General features: G+C 36.1%; 1 protein-coding gene across 1 annotated transcript in view; it reads left to right on the top strand.

Annotated features, from left to right (window-relative positions):
- The first annotated feature begins 393 nt into the window (after positions 1–393).
- Positions 394–21593, top strand: part of LOC149166151 (cinnamoyl-CoA reductase 1-like) — a 59089-nt gene continuing 37889 nt past the window's right edge. Inside the window, exons 1-6 of the mRNA XM_089430065.1 lie at positions 394–588; positions 720–877; positions 1081–1266; positions 1360–1522; positions 1617–1809; positions 1901–2098. Coding sequence (XP_089286191.1) covers positions 435–588; positions 720–877; positions 1081–1266; positions 1360–1522; positions 1617–1809; positions 1901–2098 — 1052 coding nt within the window. The 5' untranslated portion in view covers positions 394–434. The remainder of the gene's footprint in view (positions 589–719; positions 878–1080; positions 1267–1359; positions 1523–1616; positions 1810–1900; positions 2099–21593) is intronic.

Here is a 21593-nt window from a genome sequence, read left to right as displayed (position 1 = left end):
TTTATTATGACACATGAGTGTTTTGAATATTATAGGGAAAACTCGATTAGTAGAGCTGCGACAAATTCTCCATTTTTTCTCAATAAAAACATATAATTGGATTGCCATGCGTGGAAAATTGGGTGCGGAATTGGACGTCTGAACATATAATCGGATTTCCATGTTTGGAAAATTAGGTGCGGAATTGCACGTCTTTAATTGTACAGCGCCGACATTTGACAAATGGAAAGTGCCCATTCTCCGCAAAAGACTAAATTTCTGGCGGAGCGAAAAATTCGGTGCTATGGCTGCTCCCACATGCTAATTTCGATGTCTTCTCCATCCCTCCAGTTCACAAGGCATTAAAAAGGGGACAGCCCCTTCACATTTCCACAATTCATTGAGCTACTTGCCTCATGCAGCCGAGAGTTTCACGCTGCAGCTGAGAGTAAAGCATGATGTCAGGCGAAAAGGAGCTGCGTGAGAATAGGAAAAGGAAGGAAACAGTGTGTGTGACGGGAGCGGGGGGATTCATTGCCTCGTGGCTTGTCAAGTTGCTCCTTCAAAGAGGCTACACTGTCCGAGCATCTGTTCGCACCAACCCAGCTGGTATATTCATTATTCTTCAGACGATTTATTAATAAAGGTTTTTTGATAAGTAATGTTTATTTGAAATATTGAAATTGTAATCCTATTGTAAGAGTACTCTTATCTTTTCTAACGAGATTTGGCAACTGCAGATGGTGGTGGAAGGTATGAGCATCTGAGAGCGTTGGAAGGAGCAAAAGAGAGGCTTGAGCTTGTGAAAGCTGATATTCTCCATTACCAGAGCTTACTCACAGTCATCAGAGGTTGCCACGGTGTCTTTCACATGGCTTCCGTTCTCAATGATAACCCTGTAATTACTTCATTAATTCATCACTTCTTTAACTCTATTTGTAATTCCAATTCCATGCAGCTATTTGGAGCTTACAAATCACATTAATAAACCATGGACCATTTTGATAGTTTTAGGTCTTGTTAAGCATTGTTTTTTATATAGGTCTTGTTAAGCATTGTTTTTTATATAGGTTTGATGGATGTAGTTGATATTGAGTGCAGGAGCAAGTGATAGAACCAGCAGTGGAAGGGACGAGGAATGTGATGGAGGCCTGCGCAGAATCAGGGGTCAAGCGCGTTGTCTTTACGTCTTCAATCGGTGCGGTTTACATGAATCCTCACAGAGACCCACTCGCCATAGTCCGTGATGACTGCTGGAGCGATTTGGACTACTGCGTACAAACCAAGGTTTAATTAACAACATTACTTATACCAAGTATTAAGATAAAGGTTATACAAATCATGGACCAATAATTGATTCGCCTGTCTCGTGCATTACAGAATTGGTATTGCTATGCAAAAACCTTGGCTGAAAAATCTGCATGGGATATTGCAAAGAGAAGGAATTTAGAGTTGGTGGTGATTAATCCAGGCCTGGTTTTGGGTCCCTTGTTGCATTCCGCCATGAACCCTAGCACTGCTCATATCATGAAATACTTAACAGGTGGGTAATGTTTTTATATATCTTATAATTCGTCGGTTTGTAATAGACTTCATGGATTTATGATATAATAGTCATGAAACATGATGGTGATCAGGGTCAGCCAAAACGTATGCAAACTTAACTCAGGCCTATGTGGATGTGAGGGATGTGGCAGAGGCTCACATTTTAGTATATGAAACGCCGTCAACGCGTTGCCATAGATATTTATGTGCAGAATGCAACCTGCACCGAGGAGAGCTAGTCCACATGTTGGCCAAACTATGCCCTCGCTGTCCCCTCCCTACCAAGTATGCACCCACTAACCTCTATATATTTATGTTCAAACTAAGCTAGGTCCATAAATACCTATATTAAATGAAACCAGCTTAATGCACACAGGTGTTCAGATGAAAAAAATCCAAGGAAGCAGCCATACAAGTTCTCCAATCAGAAGCTGAAGGATCTGGGACAATCATTTACGCCTATAAACAAGTGTTTGGCTGACACTGTGGCCAGCTTACACGAGAAGGGGTTTCTTCAACATCACCAATCAGGTTGGGCTGAGAGGGATGGCAGTCACACAATGATGGCGAGGATGTAATGGCTTCAAATATGCACAGATATAACATATACAATATCTGCATTAGCTGCTATATATATGTAATTTCCTTTTCATAATTTCTGTCACTCCATGTTGGAGAACAATGGGCCTTCTGTCATTTACTTGTAAGTTCAATAGACTATTTCTTCGTTAGCGAACATTAATTATTATTATTATTATAATAAAATTATCCATAATATTGATGAGTGGTTCAATTTTTGTTTTATGTATTTTTACTATTTTCTTATCTCTTTCATCCGGATATAATGTTAGTGTGGTTTAACCATAGAAAATCTTGCCCAACTAAATTCATTATCTTGCCAAAATTGATCAGAGTCGAATTCAAAAGGAAAAAACATATATATGTTGCCAAAATTCTAGAGTCCAATTGCAACAAAAGGCAAAAACATTCCTAGTATTTTTTTATTTAATTATTAATTATGTACAGAAAATAAATAAACAATCCTGTAATATATAAGAAAGTACTGAAATTAATTAATTAAATAATAGGATTATGAGGTGTAAATTTATTGGTTTATGTGATATTTATTTTCTATTAGATCTAAAGTTTAAATATTATGAAAAAGGATATGAAAGAAGAATTGAGACTAAGAGTTTATATAACCAATAATAAAAATTATTGCAAATAATATTTTCAAGGAGGGTGCTGAGGAGCAGGTATTCTCTCCATGCTTTGATATGATGCCAACTCACTAGATTTGGCATATGCTCTCATCACGTCATTAATCATGGCAAACCCGCACAAGGTTAAACAACATTTTAATATTGCAGGCAACATAGGGAGGTACAAGAGGTCTTAGCGGAGAGTATAATAGACCACAAGCTAACCAATATAACCACAAGATCAGCCAACATCTCTTTCTCCTAGGATGAGGATAAAGACCAGCCAATGTGAATTCCTATAGATTCTGCACAATAATTGTTATGACTCACTGGTTTGTTTGCTTGGAGGGCTAGTGGATCTTTTTGTTTTCCCATGTCTATGTATGTGAAGAGTTTGGCACAACTAGCCTATTTTTATAATTTTTTATTTACAAGATGCTCTCGTTAGATGAGGTCTTAATAATCTTAAGACTCAGAACTTATGTTATTGGTCTAGTTTCCCTTCATATAAACTAGCAACATAAATTTTTTTGGTCTATGTAATTCTCATTTGACATAATGAAAAATGGCTAACTTAAAATAATAAAAAATAATTGAATAATAAATCTTAACCATATACTCAAATTTCATTTTAAATGAATTATATATATATATATATATATATATATATATATATATATATATATATTTTATGGTTTTATTTCTTTTATTATACATTTTGTAATATATAAATTGGGTAGAACTTAGTGTAGGAAATACAAAATTAGCTCTCAAAGGAGGAGGAACGATTAATGCACATATTTAGGAGTTTCATGAGTTGTGAGGGAAGAACAAAAAAAATCTTTAGAGATTTTAAAGTAGAGAATATTAATATATGAAGAAGTTATTGAAAGATAAAAATCCAAAATAAAGAGGCATGCATTTTTAACTTTATCAAATATTCAAAGTTAAATTAATAAACCTCAAATTAGAGACAAGTTAAAGAAATATTTTCTTAACTTGATTGGTTTTAATAAACCTTAAATTAAGGATAAGTTGAAAAAATATTTTCTTAACTGATTGGTTTATACTTCTGGCTGAAAGAGTTAAGCCTTTGACTTAGATTTTAACCTCCATAATTTGTTTCATTGATTGTCAAGAATGAACTTTTGACACATGTTATACCCATCTATTTACATGTATATTTAAGAATTTTTTTTTCTCAATTTCCACTTTCTAAGTCATCTCCAATTTCTAAGTCATGCTAGGGGGATTAGAGGTCTATCTTAGATATAAATCAATAAATATGATATACTTGTCAATGTGATCCATTATGAGCTTAATTACATTTTTTTGTCCTAATACCAATGATGTAAAAATATTAATCATATATTTTAAAAAGGCACACGAAAAGAGATAAGTCGACATATCATTGCTCACAAATAAGGATTGTTATTCATCAATGATATAGAGAAGAATAATCTTTTTAATTATATCTTTTCGATATTTATAATAACTATAAGGTGATAAATTGTTTGAATTTATTATAGTTTTTGTATTTCTTTATATAATTTTCTACATTTTGTGTTTTTTTTGTTTTTAAATATGTTTTTTTGGTTATGCTAGGATATAAATATTTATTTTTACATGTCTAATCTAATAGCTAAGTTGTGAATTTTGTAGAAGAAATTGGATATTAAACTCCACGGCCTTTGAGTTGATTAGTAGAGTCAAGAGTGAGTGGTTGCATAAAAAATCATTGAAAACTTGTCTTATGAGATGGAATAGTTTTTGGAAGATTTCAAGAACCTATGAGTTGATAATTTTGTGCTTTTACATGCAAAATTAAATCCTTAAGCTAACAATTTCTTAGAATATATTTGAAATCATACACTCTTAAGATTTATATTAGCGTTATTATGGTTAAGTGGTAGCCTTTTATTATTGTTCTTGTGTAGTTTTGATAAAGTGGTTATGTATAAAAACTCGCTTATTTTTTAGGAAAATCAACCCAAACCTCACACACTTAAGCTAACAATGAGGGTAAAAGTACCATGTTAACCCTCATGGACCTTTCATTCTTCTTCCTTAGAATTTCTGGATACAAGGTAACTTGATTACTAGTAGTATAGATAATTGGTAATCCCAAAAGACATGATAAGATTGATCCAAGATCATTGTGTAATTCAAACCTTATGCAATCATGCACCATTTCTAAACATGCATAATAGCCAATCCAATATGTTAAAAAATAGAGGTTATTTGGCACAACAAGAAAATTATGAAAAAAAAGGAAACAAGAACTTGGTTGTTGTAGGGACATTCTCATATTGGGTCATGTTTCATCATAATCTTTTGGTATGTCCCCAAACAAATGGTAGACGGTTGAGATATGTGGTCATGGGTTCCCATCCGTTGATTTGTTATTTAGGCTGAAGAAGCTTGTCCACCATAGAAACAACAAAGCCTACTCATCATTAGATCAAGGCATTTCATTAATTTGAAAAAATAAATTCCATCTCCTCACCCATATAATTAAATCCATAAGTATATAAAATAAATGCAAGGAAAAAAAACCTATGAGGTCATTGGAAGGAGTGCATAGCTATCAAATGCTAGTTAGTTGAATTTGGGAGCCAAATAGAAGAATTGTTTGGTTAGCTTTGGAGTCTTCATTGGCGAATGAGCTAGTGAGAATTATATATATTCAAGAATATCCTTTTGCATTTTAGAAACAATTTTAAAATTTTTAAAACCTACCATATCAAAGGTCAAATAAATGTACTGCCAATACATTTAGATGCAACACATCACATGAAAAAAGATTTGGTTTGATACGCGACAGAGGAAATTTTGGCCACATGTGACATGTCATAGAGATGGAAAGTTTGTGACAAATAAAAAATGAAAAGAAGTTATTTTAGAAATTTCCTTTTTTGACAATGAAAAAAACTTGAGGAAGTGCAATGTGAAAATAGAGAATTTTTGAAGTGATGCAATGTTTCACATGGAAAGAAATTTTAAATGCAATGTGATGTGTCACACAAAAATAAATTTTTGAGTAATATTACCATCATAAATTAACAAGATGTTATACATGTTGTGTGAAAATAAAGATAAATTAGGTGTCATGTATATTGTGTCATGGGAAAAGTGATTTAAGATGTGATATGACACATGGAAAAATATTTTATGTGTAACACAATATAGGAAAAAAGAATTTTGGTGCAAAAATGGAAACTATGCTTTGTTGTGGCCATTTAAACTTTGCATGTGAAAAATGTAATCATGTGCCATTTCACATGACCTAAAAATTTTGGTGTGATGTGTCACACTTAAAATAACATTTGGATGTAATACATCTTTCTTCTAAAAATAATGATGACTCTTTCATAATAGCTAAGAGGACAAATTTCAAGAAACAATGTATGCGAATTTTATCTCTAAGTCAAATTTTAAAATGCTTCTCCTACATTTCCACTCATGGGTGTGGTTAATATGTAGTGGAGGTATTTCAATTACACATGGTTAAGCGTTCAACTCTAGTGTCATTTTAAACAAATATTTGATTATCTTCAAGGAGAAAAGGGTCATGAGTCACAAGATTCTTATATTAGTTGAATTTTGATAATTTGAAGGAATTGTTTTTCCAATCTCAATCTCATTCTGTTGTATTGGATATTTGTGTGTAGTATATTATTATATGCATTCATGTTTCCATTGAATTTGAGAATCATGATTAACAAATTATTTTTTCATATGAACGTTAGCATTCTTATTTTAGTTTTATAATTGAAATGAATATTCATGCATAATGATTTATTTCAATTTTGGATTATCTTTGAATGCTTAAATTAATTACGTTTCTATTTAATGTTTGTATTTCAAATGGAATTTTTTGTGAGAGCATTTCTCGCTATGATGAATTTGTTTTGAAAAGAGTATAATATTTCCTATTAATTATTTTGATCATATCTAGAAGACCTAGAAGCCTTTCATTGTGTTTATTTGTGCAATGAAACTATGTCTGTAATATTTTGGTATATGCATTCATGTGTTTATTTTATGCAGGATACGAACTCAAAGGATGGTCCATCACAAATTCACAATCTAAAAGTTATTCAAAAAGGAATGGCTTATATTTTATTTAACTTTTTAAGTTTATTAGAATATTAATTTTTTAATAATTAATTTTATATATAATCATATAATATATTACATTTAATTTTTGATGTTTTAGTAGTGTTATGGAGACTTAACACATTTTATTTAAATACATTCTTACTTATAAAACATTTATTTAAACATTTTTTTGTCTTTTTTTTGTTTTCCAATCAATTTTATTTGAAATTTAGTGGGGATTTCTTGGAATTGTAGGTTTGAGCTGGAATTCTAGTGTATTGGGGGATTTTTTTATAGTGTTGAATCTATTTATGCATTAAAAAATGCAATAGATTCAAAAATTATTTTTAAACAACTAAAATTCACAATTTTGTATAACTAAAATTCTAGTGTTTTGGGGATTTTTTATAGTGTTGTATATATTTGTGCATTCAAAAATGCAATGGATTCAAAAATTATTTTTAAACAACTAAAATTCACAATTTTGTATAACTAAAATTCACAAGCAATTCATGATATTGCCAAAAATTCTAAAACCAAAATGAAAATTATTTTTTGAATTTTTAAAATTTGAATTTCTAATTTTTGAGTGGGGAATGACGAATTTTATGTGGTTTAAAATCATTTTTTAGAATTAAAATTTGTTTAAAAAAATGTACTCATAAATTAATTATCCAAAAAAATCAAATATATGATTTTTTCCATAAGTATTATTTTTTTTTCCAAAAAAAAAAAAAAAAATGTATGGATTTTTCCATAATTAATTCTTTATTTTCATATTGTTTAGAAATTGAAAATTATTTTTTGAATTTTTAAAATCTGAATTTCTAATTTTTTTGTTGGTGAATAACTAATTTTATCTGGTTTAAAATCAATTTTTTAGAATTAAAAATTGTTTAAAAAAATGTACTCATAAATTAGTTATCCAAAAAAATCAAATATATGATTTTTTCCTTAATTAATAGTTTCTTTTCCAAAAAAAAAAAATATATGGATTTTCCCATAATTAATATTTTCTTTCCATTCATTATCATACTATTTTTAACAATAAATATTTATTAACCTATAATCATTCATTGCTTCCTTTCTATTAATTGTTCTATTATTTGTAATAACAATGTGCTTTTCTAACAATAATGTTTTTCACATGTTTCCATTAATACATTTTATTAATGAGAATATTTTTTATTGTTTAATTATCTAATTGTTGTCATATTTTTTTTCATAAAACTATGTTATCATGTACCAAAAGGCTATTAGCAATTTGATTCCCTCTCCACAAGGTTGTGGTGCTTAAATCATGAACTTAATATAACTATGTTATATGATAATGTCACCCCGTAAGGGTTGTTTACTTTTTGCATAAGAGGTAGGTAGTAAACAACTTAGTCTAGGAAAAACAAACTTTTACATTGTGAGAATATAAATTTTGTAATATATAAATGGGGTGCAACTTGGTGTAGGAAAAGAAATCTTTTACATGGTGAGAATGGGAGAAAAATTATAAAGGAAAATTGCACTTTTAAAGAGTTGTTGTAGCGGCTACAACCACGCTCCAAAATTTGCCTTAGCTTTGTTTTGGAGCCTCCCTACCAACCATCCTTAGCAGCATGTCTCGCACTGTCAAGTACATAGGCTTCATTGGTTTTTCAACAACTTGCCAGCCTGTTCATGTCATTTTGCTTCATTCCCCTCACAAACAACTATTCCAGACTTGGGCCAACTGTTGGCTGAGCAACTACCTTAGAAAATTGCGCAATTCTGGAGGGGAACTAGCCTTCCCTCCAGAAATTGTGCAAATCTATTGGGAAACCTGTTGGGACTAGAAATTGCGCAATAAAGTCAAACAACCTTCATCAAGAAAATTGTGCAATTTGGCCCAGCACTGTAGCTAAGCCCAGAAATTGTGCAATTCTGGGCAACAGTCACATGCTCCTCCCATAAATTGTGCAATCCCTATGGACAGCCAGCCTAGCTCCTCCCAGAAATTGCACAAAAATCCCTCTCAGTCAACCAAGCTATTGCATGTGCCTTCAAGTTTGCTGGTTCCACCCGGAACCTAGAAAACTTGACTTGCTTGCATGGGCTGCTTCTTCCCGAAATAGAAAAAAGAAACATGCAAAAAGCATCCCTAGATTTTAGGGATCTATTTTTAGCAGCTAGAGGTTACATGCAAAGATCGCTTTAGAAACTTTCCTCCAAGTGTCACTTTTTCCTAAATTTGTGGCATGCACATCATGAGCCTCAAACTTATTTATTCGATGCTTCAGAGCTCATTCTTCACATTGATATTGGATCTCTGACATCCCACAACACATCCAGGAGTCTTCGGCACATCCAGCTCAGCTATTTCTGGGTAAGTTCGCTTTACTTGTCTTTTACAACATTTCTATCGCTTTTTGTGTTTTGGCTTGTGTGAGTGTTGTTTGCTTGATTTCTATGAATGCTTGTTGTCGTTTGCATGCATGTTAGCCTATACAAGCACCATTTCAGTTTTTGTTTGCATCTCACTGTTGTCGCATGCATGACATTATTTTGCATGAACAGTTGTCGATTTGGCGACTCGTTTCACACATATGTGTGTTTTTCCATTTTCTGAATCTTGCATTCGTTGTTTGCATGCATGATCATTCACTCATGTTTACACTCAGTATCTCAATGCACTCACATCTTCATATGCTTTCAGTTGCCTGACGGCGGATCTAGGCAACCTTGGCCAAGAGTCTGCCTTGCTTGGACAACATTGCACAATTCTGAGAGGGAAGGCTTTGCCTTCCTCCCGTAAAATACACAAATCTAGCCAGACAATGTCCTCCAGTCTTGCTTTGCACAATTCTGAGAGGTAGTGTCTATTGGCCCAGAAAATTGCGCAATGCAATCCTTAAGACTGCCTCACTTGCCAACTGAAATTGCACATTGCACAATCTCAACACCCAACAGGTTATTCTGGATTGTGCATTACACAGTTCCAGCAGTCAACCAGCCTCTCAATAGTTCAGGCTGTAACAACCTCGAGGGTAAATGTGAATATAAATAACATAATAGGAATAGAAATACAGTAATCAGCCATCAAAATCCATACATACATCAATACATTTTCACATGAAAATCAAGGGAATGAATTTTTCATTAATAAATGCAATAAACCAACCAGATATGGGACTACCACATTCCACCCGACCATAGATTGGCTGAGCTAAGTCTCTCTTCAGCTAATCACCCCCATTCCATATTCCAAGCATGAATGTGGGATCTCATAGAACACATCAATCAAAACTCATCCAGGGCTTCCAGAGGCCACCCACCTCAACCCATCAAACAATGATTCCACCTCACGGTCAGACATCACCAAAAACCATCATCAGATTGGTCTCCATCCAAGCCTTCTAGAGCTTCCAGAGTGTTTGTCCAACCAAGGCTTCTAGAACTAGTAACTCAAGCCACAACTTATACAGGGCTTCCAGAGTGTTTGTCCAACCAAGGCTTCCAGGACTAGTAACTCAACCTGCCAAGGGCTTCCAAAGCATTTTTCCAACCAGGGATTCCAGGACTAGTAACTCAACCCAAGTTGTTACAGGGCTTCCAGAGTGTTTGTTCAACCAAGGCTTCCAGGACTAATAATTCAACCCAAGATAAGGAAACATGAGAACCAACCAAAACAAAGCAATGAAAGTAAACCCACAATCACCATGTTATCCAGGAAATGGCTAGGCTAGGAAATCCACTTTCGATGCAAGAAATCCTCCATGACAATGATAGATCACAACCAAGAAACCACATGCATGTGCCATGCATGTCAAAACTAGTGAATAAATCATACATGCAACATGATACCTGCAATCAAATCTGATGTAGTTGTTGATGTCGATGCCTTCTTATGCTTTCATGTTCTTCCTTTGCCTTCTTGCTTCAAGAATCCAAGTATGCCACACCCTCAAAGAGTGTTCCAAGAAAACTCTAAGTCTCCAAGAGTATGAGAGAGAGAGAGATAATAATGAGAGAGTTCCAAAGCTAAACTAACCAAGTCTTGCCCACTGATCCTCATAAGCATTTTTATTAATGAGGCCTCTATTTTCTTCATTTTCCATTATTTTCCTTCAATTTTCTCCTCAGATGAAAAATGTGACCTTTCACATTCCTTTTCTCATAATTTCCATTATTTTCATAAATAAATGTGCCAAAATACCTTTTTTGCCTCTTTAATGCCTTAGCCATTACCTTTGCCAATTTCCTTAGCCATAAACAACCAAATGAACACCCCCTAGGATGTCTTGCCCATTGTTCAGCTTGTAATACATGTCCTAGTCATCCGTGGTTATTGTTTTTAACATTTATTACATGGAATTTTCACCAGGGCTGTTACAGAACCCTCCCCCTTGGGGGAACATCGTCCTCGGTGTTCAATCACACATATACCTCAACAGCCTGCTGAAAGAAGACATACTACTCATGAAGCTTTATAACCCATCTCGATGCAGTATTTATAATGAAATATCTGCTCAAGACATAACATCATAACGACATGACAACATACCGCATAGTGGAGCTTTATAACACAACTCCTTACGGTATTTACAATGATCCTTCTGCTTAAGAAAATTGATATGACATCATAACATCATGATAACAGAACCACATGATAGCATAATAACATAACACCCATACTGCATATTGGAGCTTTATAACAGATCTTGTTACGGTATTTACATCCATACACGGGTGTACGTACAACAACATCATCAATATATATATACCAAAACATATGCCAAATCATATACCAAACATATATCAATCATACACTAATCATCATATAGCATTTATTAAAACATCATAAGGCATATATCAAAACATTATATAGCATGTATCAACCAACATAAAACACATATCAAATCATCATAAGCATATATCAACCATCATAAATCATATATCAATCACCATAAAGCATATACTAAACCAACATAAATCAAATACTAAACCATCATAAAGCAACTACCAAACCACCATAAGCAACCACCAAACCACCATATCAAGCTACTAATTCTGGTAGTTGATTTCAACTACCCAACGGGGCATGTTCATGATTCCTATACCACGCACATAACTTCCATCAGTTTTAAAATAAATTAAAATAAATTCACATCATACCTCATTGGTAGCTCGTCAATACGGTACATTTGCAATCATGTTCGCTTCCTCTCACAACAAGTCAAACTAGCATATTTGACCAAGTCAACATGTATAAAAATATGACATCAAGTCAGCTCAAACATAACCATCAAAATCATAAATGACATGTTACCATCATAAATCAAAATCATAGATCACATGTAACCATCATATACCATAGTCATAAATCACATGCATAATACAATTGAAATAAAATGATGATACTTATCCTTTCCTCAATCCTTAGCTTCTACCTTTGTCTTTGTTCCATACGCAGTCTCGATTGGTTGCTACACTCAACAAACACCCAGTGCATTATCCTCAACCATGTGCATAGATACATAGTGTGCGTCACGCACATACAACCACATGGCATACCACACCATGCAATACATGCATCTACACCTGACATACAACACATACACCTACACCCAGTGTATACAATACAATTCATCCATCTATAATCGATGTGAAATACCACCCAATGCATGTACCTACAAAGAGTACTACACAACGGGTACACACGCTGCAATACCATGACTACATGATGCATAATACCGCATGCCCATAACACAACATCAATGATATGCACATAATACCACACGTACACCAGTACCATATGTACAACATGTACATAATACCACCTATACACTGCACAACATGTTCACAACATCACATGTACATGATGCCACCTACACAACGTGTACACAATGCCACATGTGCACTACACCACTGTACAACGTGAACTCAATACCACATGTACACAATACCACATGCACGATGTGTACGTGACACTATATGTCCATAGCATCACATGCACAACATGTACATAGCACCGCATGCTCGTAGCACCCTATGTACAATATGTACACGGCACCACATGCTCACAACACCACTTGTACAATCATCCACACAACACCATATGTACGTAGCACCATATGTACAACATGCACGCAACACCAAGTGTACATATCACTATATATCCAACATGTACATAGCATCATCCGTACACAGCATTGCATATCCAACATGCACAGAGCACCATATGCACACACACCACATATACGTCATGAAGACAGTACAATATGTATACAACACCCCATATGCAATATTCTCACAACCCTAATTGTACCATCCTTTACATAACATTGCATAAATAACATGTACACATGCTATGTATACAAAACACCACAAGTGCACACATCATAGATGCAACATGTACAACATATACAACGTATGCTTAACAATAGTACCACACATCCAAAACCACACTTTCCTTACCAAGAAACCTTGCTTTCAGTATCTCATCCATGCTTATCCTAGCATGCCGCAGACCACACTACTTTCACTTTGTCGATGTATCCTTCAACATTACCTGTTATAACATAGACATAGGCATAATACAAGTATACAATACCCAATCATATCCACATGATACTGACCTCGTATATTTGTCATGATTACTCTTCCCAATCGATTCCTCGTAAGACCAGGAACCTCTTCATGTCATTCTCCTGCATAAGCAATCATTCCTCCACAAGAATGATCCCTGACAACCCTGTTATATAGTAACATAGATACATGGATACACACATACATATATAAACGTCAGCATAAAACAATCGTGATCCTACTAGACAATGACATACATGCATACATGTATCCATATATATATATATATATAAACTTCAACATAATCATGATCATAAAATAATTACCAGATAACATAGGGTCTAGGTTAAGAGAACTTCTTTATTTATGCATAAGAATTGAGAGAAATAGTTCCCAACATATCCAAATCATATGACACCACTGATCCTTACCTTTTCTGGTTACATTTCTTGTGTCTGCGCTGCTACTATCCATTTAGCACAATGGACCCAACCAGTCCAACCAATTATCATAGTCTTACCTTCCGCTGTACTTACTCATGCACAGAGCTTCATCTGGGTCTTATATCATCGGTTGGGTACCACAAATCTCTCCTAATTTCCATCAACTTTCCTCTTTCCAAACCATATCCAAAGACTCAAAACATAAAAAAGGAAAGACAAGAAACAAACAAGAAGAAGACCATAAAAACAAATAACAACATGACTCTGCAAACAAAGTGGTATGGCCATGCACTAGACATAAACAAAGCTGCAAATCAAGTTCAACAATTCATAGAAGACAAAAATCACAAGGCTAACAACAAACACCGTGACTCAATCCCCATGGTTCCCAAGGAAAGCTCAACCAAAGCCTTCTTCAAGATTTCATGGTAGCCTCTCTTGCCATGCAACTCCCTGCATCATGCTCACACATGTCAACCACATGTTCCAAATATCAAGACAATCATATTTATCAATTTGAAATCAACTTTTACAAACAATCATGTCATAATCCATAGTCATTAGACATAATGCTACAACTATCAACTATATTCGAGTACATATCAACTGTCTCAACACATACATGTTAGTACAATCATCTTAAAACAAAATCATTTGAACACATACTCATATTAAGCAATTCATCAATCATTCAACCACTTGCAAACATACCATGTTAAATAAATCAACTAGGCACAAACACTCAAACACCGAATAGACGTCATAATCAAACAACCAAGCACCAAATATACGACATAAGAAAACTCATACCTTAATGTATATCAAGGGAGGCTATCTTGTCTACACAATAAAGCTAGGTTAGCATGATACAACTTCACAACATATCAACTCAAACATAAACCATGATATCCCTAACAGTAACTAACTAACATGTTCACGTCATACGCTCATAAGCATTTGTCATTCATGCATAACAATCACATATGTATGATCAATCTAGATTAGGACAACACCATATCACAAATATGTCAGCTCATACCTAATTTTCGCAATCATAACAATCTGCATAGGTAAAACCAGGTTAGCACAATACATATAACATCAATATCTTCAATGCAGTGAACATAACCATCACGCATATGACCAATCCAAATTACAACATCAAGATCTCAATGAAGTAACCTAATGATCAAGTTAATAGCACATAACAATAATAAGCTATATATCATGCTCATTAACAACATAAAACCAAATCGTCAAACTAACTACCATATAACAATCAACAAGTTAACCTATAACATACTCATCAACAACATATAGCATAATCATCGGGTTATATAATATAAAACAACAATAGCAATGCATACAACTACAAGTTACTATCATTCTTGACTTAGACCTTTATTTTCCTTCAAGCGAGCACACCAAGATGATTTGGGAGGCACACTACTCTTGGGTCATTGGACATTTGGGCGTAGAAAAAAAATGGTAGTGTTGCAAAAGTATTTTTATTAGTTGAACCTTTAACAAGATGTTGGGAAGTACATCAGATCCTGGACTACCTGCGTAGTTGCCAAAACTACAATCAAGAGGTAATTCTTGTATACTCCTCTGTCTACTCCTATCTAGCCCTGGGAATCCATCTCCCTTGATTACATGTCAGGCCTTCCTTCTACCAAATATGTAAATGACTATGTTTTTGTGGTCATGGATAGATTTTCTAAGATGGCCATTAGGGCGACCTACAATAAGAGTATCACAACAGAAGCCATTGCCAAACTCTTCTTTGAATGAGTATGGGTACACTTTGGAATCCCACAGTCTATTATCTCAAAGCGGGATAACAGGTTCCTAAGTAAATTTTGGTCAAGCCTGTAGCTGGTGTTGGATACCAAGCTCACTAAGTCGACGAACTTCCACCCCCAAACTAATGGCCAAATAGAGGTCATCAATAGGATGATCGCGCACATCCTACGCATGTACAACTCGAAGCATCCACACATATGGGAGGAAATCGTCCCCTATGTATAACACATCTACAATAGAGCTCTCCACGGCTCAACTGGACACAACCCTTTTCAAGTGGGGTTGGAATTCCAGCCACTATGTTCCATTGATGTTGTTATACCACTTGCAACTACTCAGGAAGATTCGTCTCATGTCCAGTTCGAAGCTGACAAAGCTACCAGCTTTATTGAATGCAATCAGCACATCTGCCAACAGGTCCATGACATATTGGACAAAGAAAATTCTAAGTATAAACATCGTCATGATTAGCATCGGGTGCCACACAAGTTCCAGATGGGCAACAAAGTTTGGTTACATTTGCAGAAGGAGCTTCTCGCTAGCAGCCACCGCAAGTTTCGCTCACTCCAATATGGGCCTTATAAAATTATTAAGGTTGTAGGAGATAATTCTTTCAAGATCATAATTCACCATTCCTTGGCCTGCACCTAGTATTCAATATGGATTGGTTGCGGCCATACTTTCCCCCATTGCTAGACACATCAAACATTGCTGAGCAACTGACACCAACAAAGCTCAACTCAAGTTGATAGAATAGGCCATGATTGATAGGATCATGGACACACATATCAATAACACTCACTAGCAAAGTATCTAGCTATATCAAGTTGTCAAGGCAGGTGAACTCCTTCACCAGGGCAAGTGGCTCTCTAGGGAGGCGCTACATGCAATGGGGACCATTGCTTCCTAAGGGGCGAGGATTTATTTAGGTGGATATTGGTGGCCACCCACCTATCCTACCTGTACCCCTAGATGGTTTCATCAGTTTCCTTGATTATAGCACAATTTACTATTTTTAGTAGTTTTTCGGGTCCTAAACTTTGAGAGTTGTTTTGACCCCATGAACAACGTTTTTTTTTAGGTTCGCAGTAGGCCCGTATCCATAGGTAGAGTCTTGCCGCAAATATTTTAGTACTCAAATATCATACGTGCCAAATGAAGATCATATGACCAAGTTACGACCCCTGGAAGTTGGCTGTCCAACTAACCCCAATGGGGCCCACAAACTCGTAGTGTTCCATCTTCTAGGGTTAGGGTTTTCATTGTTTAGGGTTTCTCTTTGTTGTTCAAAAATACAAGCCTCATAATAAAATAGTTCAAAAGGCATGTAGCTGCCACATCTCTTCTTAGAGATAAGCTACCATCGCCCGAACTCGTTAATTTCCATTCTACATGTAAATAGTTCTAAGTACTTTCTTTTTAATCAATTGAAGTTTTTTTTTTGTTGCATCTTTGTGTTTTTGTTTATATTTTTATTTCATTTCATTCCTTCATATCTAGTAGATCTATATTTTCTTTCTCTGTTTTGCTATGCATGTCCCCCAACGAGGTCGGGATATAAGGAGTTAGGGGTTGAACTAGCTGGACCTTTGCAAGACCAGCCTTGCTGACCCCAATGACCTTTCATGGTGGAAGAAAAGAAATATGAAGGACCAGGAGAACCTTTCAAAATATTTCTCAAATAATCCCTCAAGTAACAAAGGAACGCGATGATGAACAATTTCACCCAGATCCTTCGGCGGTTGCCCACAGGCGACACATTTTCATCCAACGACCACTTTCGAGGCACCACTCCCTTTAAGGTACAAGGCAACCTTGACATTCCCATATTTGAAGGCCAGATATATGCAGATGTTGTAGGTAAATGGTTAAATCTATTGGAGGGATATTTTTTAGTTCATGATTTTTCTAATAGGGAAAATATTACTTTTCCACTCCTCAAAGTCATCCCCCACGTTAAGGACTAGTGCGAAACCTATTCTGAGAAGAGGGACAAGAGGGAACCCTCACTATTTTTAGTCGCACCGATTTGGAATTCTTTTCGAGATGCCATCAAGGAGAAGTAGTATCTTGTCGGGAGCTATGAAGATAAATACATAAAGTGGACCACACTGTGACAAGGGATGGACCAAGATGTGTCAAAGTTAACAAATATTTTTCACACACTTCACACAAAGTTGGGTATCAAGGATTTTGAGCAAAATATGATACTCAAGTACCACGAATGTCTACATAAGTACATCCAGGATGAGATGGAGTTCCTGGACATCTCCTCACTTGGTGCCACCTATCGATACATTATCAAGATTGAGCAGAAATTTAAATAGAAGAAGAGGGACTTTAGATCTATGAGTCTAAAGTAAGGGAAAAACGTGCCTAGACTGCAGAGAGAAATAAATAAACAAAATAAAAATTATTGAAGGCGGGGTGACACAGGACAACTCACCACGGCCGCAAGCAAAGAAAAACACCATAAACACAAAGAAGGACACAAGAAAATGGTGTGTGTTCCATAAGAGCCCCACTCACAACACAAGTGAGTGTCGAGCCAAGAAATCACTAGTGGTAGAGATGAAGGCTTTAGAGTCATATGCATGTTCCCACTGTGACTTAGAATCCGACAAGAGGAATGAAAAAGGAAAGAAGATTATTGATGTAGAGCTTAATGTCGTTGTTGCCACCACCAAGATCCAAAAGATTGAGCCTAAAGATCAAAAGGAGTGGGAGGATCTCTTCCACTCACAAAATGTGGGTGAAGGGTTCTACACTACAGTTCAATGTCAACAACGGGATCCAAAAGAAACTTATTTCAACAGAGGTCATGAAGCAATTGGGCCTACCAAACACACCACTCCCACATCTGTACACCATTGGGTGGCTCCACCAAGGACGAGATCTTTGCATTAGTCAGTAGTGTCACCTTCCCTATAGCATCAAGAGCTTCACGAATGAGGTAGTGTGTGATGTTGCTCCTTTTGAATTTTGTGATGTATTATTAACCCAACCATACTTGTGGAAGTGTCATGATTTGTATGAGTCTAGGCCTTGAACTGCTATTATTAATTTGGGCAATAAGTTATACTAGATACCAAAGGTATAAATTCTTACCTCCATCTCTTTGATCTTTGCTAAGAAATGCAGTAAGATCATTTCCGAGACCAAGAATTTTTTTCCTTATGATTCACCCTCCAGACAGGTCTCCTTCGCATGACAACAATAGATGGACAAGGTTGTGGAGGAATATAGGCACATCTTCACCTCACCCACAGGGGTACCCCTATACTGTTAGGTCGAGCACTCCGTTGATCTAACCCCAGGCACATCATTACCCAATGGACCGATATATCAATGTTTTTTTCTGGAGAATAATGAAATCAAGAGGTAGATTAAAGATTTGTTGCATAAAGGGGACATTAAGCCAAGTTCATCATCATGTGGTAGCTCGACCGTGTTGATACAGAAGAAGGATGAAACCTGGAGGCTTTGTATTGGCTATCAGGCACTGAATAAGATCACTTTCCAGAATAATTATCCAATCCCATTTATTTACAACCTTCTGGACTAGCTCAAGGGGGCCAAATATTTCAGAAAAATTGACTTCAAGTCTAGTTATCAGCAGGTACCAATTAAACCCTTCAATGTGTGGGAGATTGCCTCTAAATCCAAGGAGGGCCTTTTCGAATGCCTAGTCACGCATTTTGAGTTGATGTTCATGCCCCCACAACCTTCATGAGGTTGATGGATGACATCTTACGGGCCTTCACCAAATAGTTCATGGTAGTGTATTTGGACGACATATTGATCTTCAACCATTATTGGGAAGAGCACCTCCACCATATTCGATAGGTCCTCCAAACCATATGACAGCAAAATGTGTACCAATTTGGAGAAGTGCACTTTCGGTATGACCTGGGTTCAATATCTGGGGTACATCATTGATGATAAGGGTGTGCATGTGGACCCAGCCAAGATACATGTTATTTGTGATTGGAAAGCCCCGACCACTCTAAAAGAGCTCCAAAACTTTTTGGGTCTTTCCAATTTCTCTTGTAGGTTCGTGTTGGGATTATCTCATATCACTTGGCCTTTGAGTCAAGTCACCAAGGGTGGTGCAAAATCAAATTTATTTTGGTTTGAATCCCAATAGAAGGAGTTTGTCAATTTGAAGCATCGTCTCTACTCTACACGAAAGCTCACATTACTAAACCTACAACAACCATTTGAAATTGAGAAAGATGCATCCAACTATGTTATTGATGTAGTTCTTACACATAAGAGGCATCTGGTGGAATATCATAGTGAGACACTTTAGATATAGCCTGAAAGTATCCCACCAATGACAAAGAGATGTATTCCATTGTGTAGTCCTACTGAAAATGGAAGCATTACATTATGGGGAAGGAAATGGTCATCCACACATACCACTGACCCATGTGGTTCATAAAGAAATAAGGAAAGTTATAGAATGATCACCATTCTAAATGGTGCACATATATGCAATAGCTCCATTTGAACATTAAGTATAGGAAGGGAAGCACCAATAATGTTGTAGAATGCCTCATCCAATCGCTGGTTATGGCATTGACCATTTTTATCGATTCTTGTCGACACAAGACTTCGAGATGGCTGCGTCATTACAAGAGTGATCCAGAATTCGAAAACACGTACCAAATGCTCCTAGAAGGAAAACAAGTTCTAGACTTTCATCTCTAGGATGCATTTTTATGAAACTTATCAAACATATGTGTTCCTTCAAGCAAGCACGCCAAGATTATTTGGGAGGTACACTACAGTCAGGTCACTGGACATTTTGGTGTAGAAAAAACAATGGCAGTGTTGCAAAAGTAGTTTTATTGGTTGAACCTTCAACAATATGTTGGGAAGTACATCAGATCTTACACTTCTTGCATCATTTCCAAACCTACAATCAAGAAGCAAGGACTGCATACTCCTCTTGCTACTCCTAGCCGACCCTGGGAATTCATCTCCATGGATTACATGTCGAGCCTTCTTTCTACTAAGCATGGAAATGACTGTGTTTTTGTGGTTGTCGACAGATTCTCTAATATGGCCATTATGGTGGCCTACAAGAAGAGTATCATAATAGAAGCCACTTCCAAACTCTTCTTTGAATGAGTATGGGTACATTTTGGGATCCCACAATCCATTATTTTGGATTGGGAAAACAGGTCCCTAAGTACATTCTGGTCAAGCCTCTAATCGTTGTTGGATACCAATCTCACTAAGTCCACGACCTTCCACCCTCAAACTGATGTCCAAACAAAGGTCGCCAACAGGATGATCGTGCACATCCTATGGATATACAACTCGAAGCATCCACACACATGGGATGAAAGCCTCCCCTATGTCTAACACAACTACAACAGAGTTCTCCACAACTCAAATGGCCACATCCCCTTTCAGGTGGGGTTGGGATTCAAGCCACTATGTCCCATTGATGTTGTCATACCACTTGAAACTACTTAGGCAGATTCAGCTCATGTCCAGTCTGAAGATGATAGAGCCACCAGATTCACTAAACGCATTTAGCACATCTGCCAGTAGGTCCATGACATAATGGATAGAGAAAATCATAAGTACAAACAACATCATGATCAACATTGGGTTCCACACAAGTTCCAGGTAGGTGACAAAGTTTTGTAACATTTGCATAAGGAGTGCCTTGCTCGGGCCCACCATAAACTTCACGCACTCTAATATGGGCCTTATACCATCATTAAGGTTATAGGAGACAATGATTTCGAGCCCAACATTCCACCGTTCCTTGGCTTGCACCCAATATTCAATGTGCACTATCTAGGACCATACTTTCCCCCATTGTTGGACACATCAGACATTGTTGAGCAGCTAACACCAACAGAGCTCAACCCAAGTTGTATCGAATAGGCCATGACTAACAGGATCATGGAAACACAAATGAAGAATACTCATCAGCAGA

Source organism: Pinus tabuliformis, chromosome 5_1 (genome assembly GCF_031772625.1).
Source record: "Pinus tabuliformis cultivar Carrire ecotype Pingquan chromosome 5_1, CPIR1, whole genome shotgun sequence".
Classification (NCBI taxonomy): Eukaryota; Viridiplantae; Streptophyta; class Pinopsida; order Pinales; family Pinaceae; genus Pinus; species Pinus tabuliformis.
This window is presented reverse-complemented; position numbering and strand designations above follow the sequence as displayed.